Source organism: Siphateles boraxobius, unplaced genomic scaffold (genome assembly GCF_051911475.1).
Source record: "Siphateles boraxobius isolate OS27281-9 unplaced genomic scaffold, OSU_SipBor_1 8, whole genome shotgun sequence".
NCBI lineage: Eukaryota > Metazoa > Chordata > Actinopteri > Cypriniformes > Leuciscidae > Siphateles > Siphateles boraxobius.
In genome coordinates, this window is record NW_027509208.1 from 14,407,157 (window position 1) to 14,423,606 (window position 16,450).

Here is a 16,450-nt window from a genome sequence, read left to right on the forward strand (position 1 = left end):
TCACACTCTCTGAGGGGACTGTGAATGCTGCAGGCATATCAATATTTAGCTCCCAGCTTCTCATTCATGATTATTCAGAGGTAATGGAATATTTTAGAATCCTGTACCCCAGGCAAGCACACAGAGTATTTAACTTTCTGAGGCTGAGGCAAAGCATACATTAAATCGACACATTTTGAGAACTTCCATTCAACTTACAAATGCAAAGACATCCATGACAGTTGAGGAAGAATGGCAATGCTAATGAAGAGATCTAAACCCTGGTTAATTATGTCATTGTTAGTCACCCTTTAGTTAACCTCGGTTTAAATCATTTAAGAGAGATGATCGGTCAGCAGTGGATCATATCATGAGAGACATCCTGCCCCTGATCTGTTGATTTTGGCTCTTGTTATCTTGATCTTGTTGCAGAAAAATCCTCCAGGGTATGTATTGTCCTGTTTCTTTCAGCTTCAAACCCTCTGGCTGTTTGTACTTCCTATTGGTCTGCTCTAGTTCTTTTGTCATGTTCTGATTGGTTGGTCAGTCTCAAGCTGATTTGGGCTCTAATGAAATATCCTGCTTTGATTGGTCAGTATTGTTGTCTTGAACACTGTCTCACTATGATTGGTGGATGTTGTTGCCTAAGGCCGCATTTGTGTGATTGGCTAGTCGTGCTTTGTTCAGGGCATCCACTGCCCTGGAGCGTATACACAAACCTCTGTACAATACCCAATCGAAATGCAACAATAGTTCAGAATGATTGTAACAGAAAAAAAAATAAAAAATTCTGAGTAAAAATTGTAATATTGGGAAGTTACACAAACATTAAAGATCAACAAAAACGGTTGCTGCTAATAGTGTTTAATTAATTATTTTGTGCTTCCTTACCAGCCAATATGTCTGTACAGTTTATTCAATATTCAAAACAAGAACAGGAACACAGAATTAACAAAATTTAAATTTGAAAAAAAAAAAAAAAGTATTATATAATCTCTTGAACTTGCTATAACACAGAACATACCTCAAAGGTTGTGTGTGGTTATCTAGCCTAGAAATGCTTTATACAGCATTAGAGTGTGTCTGAATGTGGGGTCTTGCTCCATGCAGAAGGTCAGATCTCTCATAGTGACTCGAATTGGAGCTCGAGTAGCAAACTGCCCGTACGAACCTAACAACTGAGCAGACAGACACAAGCAAAATGAGTTTCTTGAGCCACATTGGCCTACATGGTTTTTCTCATGAAATCAAGTCAAGAAATGGGTAATAAAGTATTAGCAGCTCTCGCTTGCTATCATCACACAGCTCTTGTGAAAATGAAGAACACATTAACATACTTTATTTAGAATACGTAAAAAAATACTTTACATTCAGTTCACACTTATATCAGGGTGCTCTTAATGTTTTCAGAGTCTTACTTGCATGTTAGTTGGAATTAAATGATTTATTACAGTTTAAATTTATATTTAATGCAATTGAATGTACACAAGCATTTATGGTAAAATAAATGATATGCCTCTATAGCAACTTGTATGTCATGTATTTAATTAAATTACACATAAATTGTAATGATATCAATTTAGTACATTTCAAATAAATTAACTTCAAATGTAATATTGAATAACACCAGTTACAATTATAATCAAGTACTTTACATGTGCTTTAGAATGTTAGTTAGGTGTATTTCTTTCAAGCACAAGAGATTCTAAAACAATGTTTGTACTTAATTTTACTTACTTTTTTAGTTTTAAAAGAATACTTGTGAAAGTGTACTTCTTAAAAGTACACTAGAGTGGCCTTTTATTTAAATAACATTATATATCCAAGTACAGTTTTTTTTCAACATACTGTTAAGACTTGGAAGTACACTACAAATGAACAATCGATACACTAAAGCACACTTCTTTTTTTATAAGAAGAGCTATAATGAATTCATTACATTATTCTTTGAGAAATCACTGAATCATGAGAACAAACACCTCAATCCTGGAATAAGAAATATAGAATAATAAAGAGAAAGATTTAGGCATATAAACAGTTATCGAATAAATGCTGCTGCAGATAAATTAACTTTTGAAACATGGTTTGAGTCTTTTAACCTTCCTGTTTTCCTGCCAACTGCACTTGCTCTTTATAGAGACGCTAATCTACTACAGAGATGAAACCTCAAAAAGAGGCAAATACTAAACCTCCCTAGGCACAGGGGGCTTTTGTTCTAAAATGCCTGTGCAATTTAAGCACACAAAAACTCAAAACCATCTTTTCACTTATTAGCATTCCCCTTTGCCTAAAGGAAAAGGAATTCACAAATGTAAAAACTAATTAAACTAAACTAACATACAATGCTATGGTCTTTTGTTTAGTCTTTCCTTGTCCTTTTTTCTCATAAATCTCATAAAATCACGAACAATAGCACATGGTATATTACAGATTGAGTGAAGTCTTTCCCCTTTAGTCATATACAATGCCATTCAAAAGTTTGGGGTAAGCAAGATTTTCTTTTATTGAAGGAAGTCTCCTGTGCGCACCAAAGCTGCACTTATTTGATCAAAAATACAGTAAAAATAGTAAAATTATGAAATGTTATTGAAATAAAATTTTTTTTTTAAATCAATTATTCTCTATTGAAATATATTTTAAAATGTAATTTATTCCTGTGATGGCAAAGCTGAATTTTCAGTATAATTACTCCAGTCTTCAGTGTCATATGATCATGATTCTATGCTTATTTGCTCTTATTATTATTATCAATGTTGAAAACAGTTGTGCTGCTTAAAATAATCTTTTTTTGGGCAATTGTGATATATTTTTTCTATAATTTTTTAATGAATAGAAAGTTTTAAAAAAACAGTAACTTATAACTTTTGTAACACTGTAAAATAATTTACTGCACTTTTGATAAATTGAATGCATGTGTAGAATTAATTGCACAGTCAGAGGTCATGTGCAGGTTCAAAGTTCAAATTCAAACATGGAGCGCTTAAGTAGTAACATAATACACAAATTCCCTTCCTAAAGGAGTTTACTAATATTTAAGAGACAAAAGCAAATGTGCAATTTCATATGGCCACACAGGAAGACTTACATGTGTGCTTAATAAATGCCACAGCTTGTCTCAATCCAGACAGAAATTCAAAAATTACTAGACTGTTTATGCATGCGAGTGATTTTGAACACGTATGTAAACATTTCCTCCACATCTGCACAGAGTGAAGTATGAAGAAAAGTCACAAACACACAGGGGTGGTTGTATAGACACGTGCAGGTACCTGGTTGGCCCCTGAGCCAGGAGCCTCCAGATATTTCCTCTTACGGGGCCCTAGGGCTGCCAGCGCTGCCAAATTTGCATCTCTGTGCTCAATCTGTGCCAACTCCAACTGCTGCATCTAAAAAAAAAGAGGAAAAAGAGAGAATGTGCGTTTGACAGGCACTCAAAAATAAAATCACTCTTTCCATTGGCTCACCCAAATCCACATGGAATTTAAAAAAAAAACTTTAAAAAAACACACGGAAAGCTGTTATTGGTGATGAATCTTTCATTTTAGCAATATTGATTTTACCGATAACCTATGACAAAGAACCCAAGTAAAAGGCCTGAGCCTGAAAAAACACACAAATATGTTACGTGCTCTCTAACACATGAGTAGATGAGCGTTACCTTGTAAACAGACACACTACTCATCCAGAGGGCTTTCATTACATTCTGTTGCCTGTTTAGCCACAGGCTTCAATTCCAGACCCAATATTAGACTCAATTAAAATGAGCCCCCAATTAGAGAGCCTTGTCTCCAGGGTATGTGTATGTATGTGTGTGGATTTGTCTATGTGGGGCACAAATGGGACTTTATGAAGAGTATTGATCGTCCTCATTGCTATACAAGGGAGCAGAAGGAATGAAAAACAGGTTGTGGAGGAGGGACATATGTATTTTTATTAAAAACAAACACACAGAAATCCCTCTACCTCTTTGGCTCGCTGTTTCAGGCGCTGTTGCTCTGGGTCTTCACTGTTGGAGCGACTCTACACACACAAAAAAAAGTAAATTTCAAATGGAGACAGATTAATGGTGTTTTTCCCCTCTTTTGTTGAGTTTGCTAGTTACTCTGGCAATGCGGAGAAGTGCTTCTCGCTCCTCTTCCTCCCTCCTCTCTTTCTCCAGTCTTTCCAGTTGCTCCATGAACTTCAGCTGAGAGCGCACGTCATTGGTCAGACTGTAGCGCCAATCATCCTCAACACAGACAACACACACCACAGCATCACATTAGCATCCAACAAGACACAATTTGAGACTATGGTACACATCAGTTTAGTCAACATGAAATAGCATTAACAACCTATTTTACTTCCATACTGCGATGCAATTCAGGGAAAAAACAGGATGCACAATAGTTGCCTAAAACAACGGCTACATCTGAAATCGTATATTTTCTGAGTAGGTACTTCTTTGGAATAATTACTTGATAATGTTAAAAAAGTATGCTCTATATAGTATGAATGTGTGTAGTGAATGTAATCTGAACGTACTACATCTGTTATGGGTATGTGAGCTACGGCGTCAGTTGCGTTGCTTCACTCCCATTCAAAAAATCTCTCCCGTGGCCTCATGGGATAGTAGTGTTCATGGTATGCACACTTCAGAATCTTGCAAGCAGCAATAAGTCATCTGGGTATTTTTCACCTACGGTTTTATGAATACTGCGAATTCTGACATACTATTTTCATTCACGTCTGGCACCAACTATCATGCCACATTCAAAGTCACTAAAATCACCTTTCTTCCCGATTCTGATGCTCAGTTTTAACTTCAGCAAACTTGACCATGTCTACATTCCTAAATGCATTGAGTTGCTGCCAAGGATTGGCTGATTAGATATTTGCATTAACAAGCAGTTGAACATGTACCTAATAAAGTGGCCTGTGTGTGTATATATATAGTTTTTTTAAATTTTGTCTACTGTGTGTAAGGCATGTTTATACCTTATAAGAGATCTGTCGATGTTGTGCCACAACGGTTAGCTTCTCCAGCAGGTCTCGAAGTCTCTCTTGTGTTGCCAGAGAGAGCAATTCAAGTACATCAGGACAGACCTCTTTGATACTCAAAGAACCACCTATGCACACACACAATCACACACATTTGAACATGTGAGAAGCACTCACTCAATTCACTTACTTTATCTGAATGTTTTACCTAGATTTGTTGGAAAAAGAATCAAAATGAATCAGTATTTTCACCCACCCAATTTGAGTCAGCTATACATTTCAGGACTGCATCTAAACATTTCAAAAACTCAGACAATTTCAGTCAAAAAATCTTACTCCAGTAATTACCAGGCCCAGACAGAATCTGAAAAAAAAAAAAAAAGTGGTGTGGAATGATTTAAAACAAGTTGTGGGCCTGATTAATCACAGTTCCTCAAGGAATCACAGTTCTGTTAAAATGCTGAATTAGTATAAGATTCCTATTTACTGCCTGACAGAAATGGAAATTCTGTAGAATTAGAGGCGACTGTCTTCATCGAGCTGGAATCCAGTGATTTTGTTGTTTTCCTCTGCTGTTTATATTGTATTCACATTTCCATAATGTCAGACATGCTTTGTTCCTGTTGGTCTGTTACGCTTGCAGAGTAGACAGACATCTGCAAACACTCCAATTCCATCTCATTTTTGCCCTTTCTGCTGATGCGGACTGAGTTCCTGCGAGGCCAAGCCTGTCTCTTTCATTTCCACATTCTCTCTTTTCGTCTCCTCCTCCTCCGCACGACTCCCCCTACCTCCTGGCTATCTCCCTCTCTCCCTCCCTCCGCCTCTGTCGTCCTTTCTCTCCCTTGTTCCGATGCTTTTTTGATCAGTGCAGCAGAGTGGATTCCTGCCACTCTGGCAACTTTGCGCGGCTCGGCAGTCATTAGCATACTGATTAAGCAGAACAGGCTCGTCAGAGATACCACTGATCAAAGACAGAGACTGCACTCGTGTGTCACAACACAGCACAACATATGCCCAAAAAAACACAGACAGGATGCATGCCGTAGAGGCAGAGCTGAGGGAGGTGAACAGACTTTGACAAACAGAGATGGGGGGAAATGCAATATCACTTTGAGTAAAGATACACTCATGTACAATAAAAACATTGATCGCTAATAGCTGAGTGAGGTCAGTGAAACATGGACGAGTTCAGGAGTGTCACTTTTAAAACATATTGCAATATTTGCAAAATTACTCATTTGAAATGTAACTAAGTACGCTATATGAAAAGTAATGAGTTAAGAATCTTTTGGGTTTCTTTTTTCTCACTGTTCGACTCTCTTTTCTCCAGACTGGAAGTGCTCTGCCTAGCTTGCAGGGTTGGTTTTACATTCAGAGTCCTAAAAACACCTTAAACTAGTAGGTTTAAGATGATCATAGCTGATTTAAGATGGTCTTCAGCTACTCTTGCAATTTGGAAGTTTGTTTAGCTGGTCTGCAAGTTTCACCCCCAGCCTGAACAGCTGAAAAAAGCTGAAAAATGAACCCCCCCCCCCCCCCCCCCGGTTTTGGGTGGATGGCAATGACATATTTGCAACATAAAGTTGGTAACTGGGATTATTTAATGTTATTTTTTAATATCTTTTAATACAGAATTTGCAATTGAGGGAGTATTATGCACCAGAAGCCCAAAAAAGCTTTTAAAAAATGATTATCATCATGCTTATGTAACGGACGTAGGCCAGTAAAAGCTGTGCGTGTAAACATCACTCCCCTGATCTCAAAAGGCATGTTAGCGACAGACGCTAGTGGCAGTGGTCCTTAGCCTCCTCGTTAGAGCGCCGCCTCCCACGCCGGAGACACCAGTTCGAATCCCGCTTGGAGCGGGTTGAGTAGGACCGGTTACATTTGGTGCCAATGACCCAGATGTGATAGAGGTTTAGGGGGGGTGAGTGTAACTGTTGTAGGCCAGTAAGAGCCGTGCGTGTAAACATCACTCCCTTGATCTCAAGAGGGGCGCTAGAGGATGCGGTCCTAAATCACTAGAGAATGTCGAGCTGGTCCGGTTACATTTGGTGCCGTGACCCAGAAAGGGGTAGGATTTAGGGAGGTGAGTGTAATGGACGTAGGCCCGTAAGAGCTGTGCATGTAAACATCACTCCCCTGGCCTCAAGAGGCACACTAGTGACTGATGCTAGAGGCTACAGTCTTTAGAGTCCTTGTTAGTGTGCCCGCCTCCCAGTTTGAATCCTGCCTGGAGTGGGTCGAGTAGGACCGGTTACACTCAACTGAAAGCTAATTTACACCGCACCAACAGACACTTCGTCTAGTTTTGTCAGATCAGTGTGTTACCCCTGTCGGAGTCTGTTGGCTTCTGTCGTTGCTTTGTTTTCGAATTAGAATGTCTAACAAGTGACATTGCTTTAATCTGGTGACTGTCGCCGTTGGTCTGTGTCTGTCGGTGCAGTGTGAATTGGCCTTAACGGACAACAAGACTCCAGTTGTCATGACAACAGCTAACCGCAAATTAATTAGGTTATTCTGTCTTCTATAAATATTGTAAAACTTACAGTTAAACTCTGCAAGTGCATACATTAAGTATCTTATATGAAAAATTTGTGTGGGCGTGTGTAATTGAATGGGTTTGGTGAAGTTACCAATGTGCAGCACTCTTGTCTGGAGGGCTGATGGGAATAAAAAGGGCTCCTCTTGACAGGAGCGGATCACTGATCCCACGAGCTCAGAGCCAGAGGCCAAAATACGGGCGCTCTCCTCACTCAGGTTCACTCCGGCCATGGAGGCCACATCATTTATGTCATCGTCATCTCTGAATGAAGGTCAGACAATAAATGAAAGAATAGGACTTCACTGTTTTGTCTTAAAATGAATATGCTAACAGTGTAGGTCATTTGGAATTCTTAATCTACAGCGAAGTGATTGCCTTTCACATTTATCCAAATAAAGAACCAATATGCACATTCACCCACTGTGCAGCAGGGAATGGCCGCAAGTCAGAGCTATTACCGGAAAGAGCCTGAGGTGCTGTCCTTGAAGCCGTGTGCCTGTGCTGGAAGGGGCGGCTGAAAAAAGTGTGTTTTAGACGCCTGAAGGATGGACTGCCGCACAACAGCACCTGTGGGGACAGAATAAAAATACAGATATTTTTATCAGCTCAAAATGAATTGGGACACTTGGAGGTGAAAGAAGTATAAAAGTAATAAAAGCTCACCTAGTCTTTCAGGGTATTTTAATCAATAAAAAGTTCATGTAAGCATACACATAATATGTTATATATGTTTATATTTATACAAATGTATATATATATATATATATATATACACATAGGCCACTCTATTAGGTACATGTTCAACTGCTTGTTAATGCAAATATCTAATCAGCCAATCCTTGGCAGCAACTCAATGCATTTAGGAATGTAGACATGGTCAAGTTTGCCCAAGTTAAAACTGATCAGAATAGGGAAGAAATGTGATTTAAGTGACTTTGAATGTGGAATGATTGTTGGTGCCAGACAGGAATTTTCAGTATTTCAGAAACGGCTAATCTACTGGGATTTTCAAGAACAACCATCTCTAGGGTTTAAAGAGAATGGTCCAAAAAAGACAATATCCAGTGAGCGGTAGGTCTGTGGGCAAAAATGTAAAAAAATCTGAGGTGAATGGACAGACTGGTTCGAGCTGATAGAAAGGCAAGAGTAACTAAAATAACCACTCGTTATAACTGAGGCATGCAAAAAAGCATCTCTAAAAGCACAACACGTCAAACCTACAGCAGCAGAAGACATACCGGGTGCCTCTCCTGTCAGCTAAGAACATGAATCTAAGGCTTCAATTTGCAGGGGCTCATCAAAATTGAACAGAAGATTGGAAAAATGTTGCCTGGTCTGATAAGTCTCAATTTCTGCTGCGACATTCAGATAGTAGGGTCACAATTTGGTGTAAACAACATGAAAGCATATCCCTCCTTGTATCAACGGTTCAGGCTGCTGCTGGTGTAATGGTGTGAGGGATATTTTCTTGGCACACTTTGGGCCCCTTAATACCAATTGAGGATTGATTAAACGCCACAGGCTTCCTGAGTATTGCTGCTGAACATGTCCATCCCTTTATGACCACAGTGTACCCATCTTCTGATGGCTACTTGTAGCACGATAATGCACCATGTCACAAAACTCAAACTCATCTCTTTCTGTTTTCTAGAACATGAAAATTAGTTCACTTTACTCAAATGGCCTCCACAATGTAAAGAATTTTACATTGTTACAATATCTATTTTAAATAAATTATTTTCTTTTGAACATTCTATTAATCAAAGAATTCTGAAATAAAAGTATCACAGTCTCCAAAAAACTATTAAGCAGCACAACTGTTTTCAAAATTGATAATAAAAAGAAATGTTTCTTGAGCAGCAAATCAGCATATTAGAATGATTTCTGAAGGATCATGTGTCACTGAAGACTAGAGTAATGATGCTGAAAATTCAGCTTTGAATTTTAAATTGTAATAAAATGACACAATATTACTGTTTTACTGTATTTTTGATCAAATGCATGCTGCCTTGGCAAGTATAAGAGGAGTCTTTTAATTCAGTAAAAGCAGTTTCTACCTGTTGGGCAAGTTTTGTTTTGAAGGACCATCTGTTTGGGTTGAGTTTGCTTCTGTGCAGGTAAGCCCACCTGAGCTGATGTCAAAGAATGTTTGACGATTAGTCCTTTAGGCTGCTGGATCACCTGACATAGTAAAAACAAAGGCATTAGGAAGTCAGCATGCAAATAATATTCCTAAATAAATACAGTAAAGATGCAAAAATTATGCATATGAAAATATTCAAAGAAGGTAAGCTGGGTTTGGTCCACCTCGAGGACAGGAGCACTTCCTACAAACCCTCAGAGCACTTTCTGATTGTGAAGTAATCAAAACCTCTAAAGTCTATTCAGGTATATGGGAAATGAGCTTCTGTATTTCAGTGGAAATCCATCAAGACGTCCAATAAAATGCTGGTATTAGATTACAGAAAAACAAATCTTGACATTATTTGAATATGATAACATGACATTCCTGGTACGAAATAGGGTAAGACTCATGCATCTTTGTCTCCGGTGTAAAACTAATTTGCCTCTGCTTGGGCTTGTGGGGTACTGGTGGTTTTAAGTGAATTAGCCTGTACACCGTGGGCGGTGGTGAGTTAACCAGGAAATGAAGACAAAGTGAAGAGAGGCTGTCATAAAAATGAACCAGTACGCTGGGAAGGAGGCAGTGTGAAATTAGAGTGTTTCTCTCTCAAACAAACACACACAGTCTACTGAGTCAACTATTACATAAAACATCAAAACGGTGTATTCAGGATCCCCAAACACATACCTGAATTCCAGACACCATATGGTACTCTAACTATTGATAGAGAAATCATATCTGCATATTAACATTACAATTATGCACATCCAGGTTTGTTTCCCTGGTGAAAACAGCAACAGTGAATGATCATTTGTTTTCTTTATTATCGAATTACTCTTCCGTTGTTTCATATAGGCAAACCCCTGAAATCATCATGATAAATGACAATGCTGGGACTAAAAATGGGCTGGGGTTTACCAGATGAGCAGATCTGGTTGGCTGGTTGGGTTTGAGGGAGGAGCTGATAGATCCAGTGGGCTTCTGGTTTGTGGCCTTGGTTGATGCTGAATCAGAGGGCTTGAGTTGTGCGCACTGCTGAATGAAGAGCTGGGAGTTTGGGGTGAGCTGACGGACAGCTGGCAGGCTCCTCTGAAAAAAATGAACGTATCAGGATCAGTAGTTACACTATGTGTCTCTAATTTAGCTTATACCAAAGAGGTTGCGCCTCATTCATACATGAGCTGTGAAGATCTGATAATAGACTTCATCTTAAAATCAGGTCAAAAATGAGGTCAGCACCCTCATATGTACCCATCTGACTTTGTTGAAGTTGCTGATGACATCGAAATGGGACATCTAAATAAAGTTGACCTCCGAAGACGGGGGGGGGGGTTGGTCAGGCAAAAAAATAAATAAAAAAAATAAATAAATGGGTTTTATAAGTGAAGAAGTGGCAATCACCTTCAGGAAAGGCACTAGATATGGCTGAGGGGACGATTTGAGCTCCATGTAGAGTTTTTCAGTGAACTCCTCTGCCTCTAGTTTCCCATCCTACAAGCAGAGAAGAAAACAAAAGCCTTTTTAAACATATAATGTATTATGATATATATATGTGATACATTGTTATTGAAAACAGCAAGTGACATACCAGCAGGTCTTTGACAAGAGCTCGGACGTTTTGGGCCATGTTGGCCGAGCGAGTGCCGCTTGATGCTAGCTTCATAAGAGTGACCAAGAAGTTCTTACACTTCTTCACATTCTCCAAGGTCTCCTGATGATAAAGATTCAAATTCAATATTCAAGGGGTATATTCAGTGTTAAATTGGGCCGGAGCTCTCCCCGGCACATAAGAAGGCTCGTTTGTGTCCTGATGTTCCTGTTTGCAGTCAGTTGCCTACTGGAAATGATATCACATAAAATTTGATGAAAGTGATGCTTTTGAAAACATAATTCTGACAATAAATGAAAGATTTTTGAAATGGCATGTCTATTTTGTCTCGGCGGAGCTGAGATGAGAACAATCGGAACACGGCAATATTCTTGTTCAGCTGCTTAATCTCGATGTCAGTCGACCATGATCGCACACCGCTCACGCATGCGCATCTAAGTGACACGGATACAAGTACGCAGCAATATATAATGAATGTACCTGGGAGATCCGTAGTTGACCGAGATGTGGAAGTGCGCAAAAGTTCCAGAAATTTACAAAAAGTGTGGAGAAATGACAAGGTAAGGAAAATAAGACTAAATACAAATTAAATAACAAGACTAGGTTGACCATGGGTAAGCTCGGTGGTTAATGGAAATTAAATTAACCATTTATTCTCCAACTTTAAGAGATAAATTGAAATGAGTGGAGCATATCCACCCAAGAAGAGGAAACTGACTTATTTCATCAAAAGGTGGGCTGATATTCCAGACATTTTAGCATGACTAGCTCTGTAACATGTTGGCAGTAGAGATGGGACGGTATGAAAATTACCAAAATTATCAGTTTTCGGCATTATCGCGGTATTTTTTAAAAGTGTGTTCAATATATTCAGAAAGCACGTACAGCCTGTTTATTTTGGATAATTTTTAACCCGAAAAAGCTACGGACTGCAGCTTTAATAATAGGCAGGTTGTAATGAGGCAACCACTGGAGCCAGAAATCAAAACTACATACTTGGTTGTAAAGCTGGCAGCTTTGAAGAGTTTATGTTGAGTTCTGTTTAGACTGTGTGTGTGTGTGTGTGTGTGTGTGTGTGTGTGTGTGTGTGTGTGTGTGTGTGTGTGTGTGTGTGTGTGTGTGTGTGTGTGTGTGTGTGTGTGTGTGTGTGTGTGTGTGTGTGTTGTAGTAGTAAAGAGAGAGAATGGGAGAAGGAAGTTTGTGTGAGGTGGACCTGGTCACCACAGACCCAAATCTCCTCAGCTGTTGCTACTGTCATATGCTACACTCTCTTCATGTGGCACATTATGTTTGGCACATTGTATGGGTCACTATATATAATAACAAGGTAGTACAATGTGTAATCAAGTGATGACTGATTAACAGGAATGTAAATGCTAAATGTCCTAATACCGGTTGATACTACAACAATCCAAAGTATATGCTCTTAACCTTGCAGTTTTTCACATATCATGTAATACTAAATTCCTCCATTTCTTTACACAAAACTCTCCAGAAAGTGCCATTTAATGGGTTTTTTTTTTTTTAATTCCCGGGGGGTGGGGTGGGTATAACCCATACCCCCCTAGGGAGAGCACCCCCATATAATAAATCCCAATTTAACCCCTGGGTATATTCATATGTAATATAAGACAATATTCATAGTGATACCATATACTGTATATATATATTTATATACATTATATATACTATAATTTTTAAATACAATATTTTAAAATAGTTACTAATTTTAATTTAAAATAATATTTTGTGCACACTCATTTCCTCTAATTTTACTTTCTAATGTTAAATTAAGAACTTTTCAATAACTATAACTAATAATAATAATTAAAACTAATTTCATAACATAGTTATTATAATGCTGTGATGCCAAAATATACTTGTAGCTTACCGTTTTATTTTTAGATTGTTAATAAAAAATGTTGGCAGCACTTTATAAGGTCCCATTAGTTAATGCACTAACTAAAATGAACGAACAATGAGCAATATATTTGTTACAGTATTTATTATTCTTTGTCAACCTTAGTTAATATTAACAGATACAACTTTTTCAATAATATTATATATATATATATATATATATATATATATATATATTATTATTTTTTTTATGTTGAAATTAATATAAACTAAGATTAATAAATGCTTTATAATAATATTCATTGTTAGTTCATCTGAATGAATGTAGTTAACTAATGTTAATGTAATATGTAAATGTAAATGGAACCATTATTGTAAAGTGTTACCAAAATTATGATTTCAGCCATTTATTGAACATTACATGAAAATAATTATCGGATTTTCTGTATCGGGCAAATTTTGATATCAATTCATCCCTACACACATGAACTTACAGCTGTAACAGTGACTGGGGTTGACGATGTGTTTGTGCTTGATCTGGTTGGTACATTAGGAGACACCATACGTGGGGCATTACCCTGGGTTGAGAGAGCACCTTTACCCACAGACTGCAGACAAATGAAGCAGAGACATGATTAGGTAGATGAATGCGACACAGAATGACCTACATTTCTATTTAAATCACTGAGGGAAAGCTAACAATGCATTTCAGTCAACATTTTGCCCTGAAGTCAGAGTATGAATCATTTTTTTTGGTTTTGTTTTGTTGTTTGGATCAATAATTGATGCAGCCAACGTGAGTAATACCTTTACAGCAGTGGTATTTATTACGGTAGTTGCAGTGACAGAATTAGTCCTCTGGTTAAAGCTCCCTGATGTGCTGCTGTTTGGAGTCATTTGACTGGCTTTGATAACAGGCCCCATGGTAGAGCTGGGCTTTCTGACGGCTGTCCCACTAACACCGGCTGGTTTAATGATGGTAGTTCCTGTTGTACATGATGGTGTGAAAATAGCAGTCCCTGTAGCAGTGGGTGGTTTCTGAACGGCAGTCCCTCCAGTCCCTGGAGTGGGGTTAAGTTTAATATTGGTAGTAGCTGATGCACTTGCAGGTGGGAGAGAAACTCTGATGATTGGTGTAGTGGTTACAGTTGCCTGTGAAAACAGATCCATGAAATAAATGGGTGCATTTCTATAATTTCGTAAAAAATAAAATAAAATAAAAGATTCACAATTCAAAACATATGCTATATGGTGGCTTTTCACTATTTTAAGGCCAGGGGTGGCCAAATATGATTATCCCTCTTGCGAGGGATCCTTTTTCTAATATATAATAGCTGCTTCAGGTTTTCCTATATGCAGACCCATGTGTACTGTGCTGTGAAAAATAGTGAGCATGATACTGACATGAGATGTTTGATGAATTACATATTTTTTTCTCCAACATTAATTCCTTAGCTTTTATTTGTAATTTAATTAGAGCTAAAAATAAATTATTTAAAAATATTTAATTTATATCAAATGTTTATATTATTATACACAATTTAAGATATATTTTAATATAAAAAATATTAATCAATTATAATGTCATATAACCTTTTAATAAATTCTAATTTATTTGTATGATGCTTTTCATAAAAAATAAGCATACATAAAATCAGAAATAAGACGTTTTCTGATTTATTTTTACACAACAGCATATGCATACAAGATTTTTTTTTAATTACTGTTAAAACATATTTTACTTTTTTTTAAATTGTCTATGGGCCCCCTTCCCTGATGATCTGTAGACCCCAGTTGGAAAACCACATCCATCTAACTTTTGTTTCTATACCCAGCAGCCAAAAAGAGTGACCAAAATAACACACCTGTGAGGATGGGGGTCTAACTACAGCAGAGGCATTCGCACTGGCTGGTTTTGGCAGCATTCCCTGAGCCTGTGCCTGGGCCAGAGCCTGCTGAGATACCAACATCAACTGCCCGCTGTCACTGCGGATTAACACCATTCCTTCAGAGGCAGGGGAGAAAGAGAGAGAGAGAATGCAAGACATTGCCAAGAAGACTGATAAGTAGGCTTGATGGTTAAGTATAGTATTGCAGCTAAAGTGCACCAGATAGACCAAGACATGAAACAACATTAGATCCTGAAACAACACACCTTGTGGGACCTGGAAGTTGGCAGGCAGCTGCAGTGGCACAGTCAGAGGGGTGCGAGTCATTGGTACACTTTGTGATGGGGTGGTAATCCTTGGCAATGTCACGACCGCCCCTTTGGCAGTAGTCAGTGTGGTGACGACCCTGGGCTGGCTTATGGTCACAGACACCCTTCCAGGCTGAGGAACCAATGCCAAACTGGTGGCCCCTGGTCCCTGAACACTGGATGTCACTACCCTGGTCCCCACGACCACTGGCGTGGTGGATCTGATCTGTGCAGGGCCTGCTATGATCTTTGAAGCAGTTACAGAGGAGGCTGCACTGGCATTCACAGCAACTGTTACAGGACGTTGAGATGCAGAGTTTGATGAATCTATCTTTGTTTTTAGCTGATCTCCTTCCTCATTAAGGGAAACTGAATCTGGGTTGCTGTTTTCAGAGGTGTTAACAACATTAGCGTTTGAGTCTAAGTCTTTGAGTCTTTTCTTGTCTAATGCGGTTTCTAAAGATTCTTCAGTGCTTGTTTGACCATCGCTGTTGCTTTCTCTTTTCTCTGTCGCACGAGACTGATCATTGTCAAATTTATCTGAGCCCGATGCTTTCGACATTATTTAGCCTACGTTTTCGATATATTAAACACAGATTGAATACATTGGTACAAAAGGTCACCCTGAAACGATTTTTCCATTTACTGCTCGGATAATCAATTTTATGTAGCCTAGCTACAAACGCACTGAAGACTCGACGGATTTTTCAGCTACAAACGCACTGAAGACTCGACGGATTTTTCAGCTACAAACGCACTGAAGACTCGACGGATTTTTCAGCTACAAACGCACTGAAGACTCGACGGATTTTTCAGCTACAAACGCACTGAAGACTCGACGGATTTTTCAGCTACAAACGCACTGAAGACTCGACGGATTTTTGGCCATCTCAAAAGATCGTGACGGAATTGTGATTCATCACAAGGATTCGAATCTTTTGAATTCATCAAGACTATTCATGGTTCGGTGTCTCTTTCTGCACGTTAGGCCTACACAGTTACGCCAGTAGGTGGCCATAAGAGTAGGTGGCAACAAGTGATGTTTTTGATTGTGAGTGATTCACTGATTGTAAGTCGTTATGAAGCAAGACTTTTGCACTCTTATTCAGCCAGAAATTACAATAAAGCAAATGATTTTTCTTAATTTGGCAC

At 38.5% G+C, this 16,450-nt stretch overlaps 1 protein-coding gene across 1 annotated transcript; it reads right to left on the minus strand.

The window, feature by feature from the left end:
• Nucleotides 1–827: 827 nt before the first annotated feature.
• Nucleotides 828–16,005, minus strand: taf4b (TAF4B RNA polymerase II, TATA box binding protein (TBP)-associated factor). The gene is made up of 15 exons (XM_077219676.1): nt 15,257–16,005; nt 14,967–15,106; nt 13,909–14,253; nt 13,596–13,709; nt 11,221–11,343; nt 11,034–11,123; nt 10,551–10,721; nt 9,565–9,688; nt 7,966–8,074; nt 7,599–7,768; nt 4,957–5,087; nt 4,082–4,207; nt 3,943–3,999; nt 3,249–3,365; nt 828–1,157 (listed from the first exon to the last, which is right to left on the minus strand). The coding sequence occupies exons 1-15, from the start codon at nt 15,858–15,860 to the stop codon at nt 1,026–1,028; spliced, it is 2,553 nt and encodes an 850-aa protein (XP_077075791.1). The 5' UTR covers nt 15,861–16,005; the 3' UTR covers nt 828–1,025.
• Between the last annotated feature and the right edge of the window lie 445 nt (nt 16,006–16,450).

Coding starts and splice junctions, on each gene's coding strand:
- taf4b (XM_077219676.1), bottom strand. CDS start 15,860: ATGTCGAAAGCATCGGGCTCAGATAAATTTGACAATGATCAGTCTCGT. Junction 11,124..11,220: donor CTCTTGTCAAAGACCTGCTG/GTATGTCACTTG, acceptor CTCTGCTTGTAG/GATGGGAAACTAGAGGCAGA. Junction 4,000..4,081: donor CACTTCTCCGCATTGCCAGA/GTAACTAGCAAA, acceptor TTGTGTGTGTAG/AGTCGCTCCAACAGTGAAGA.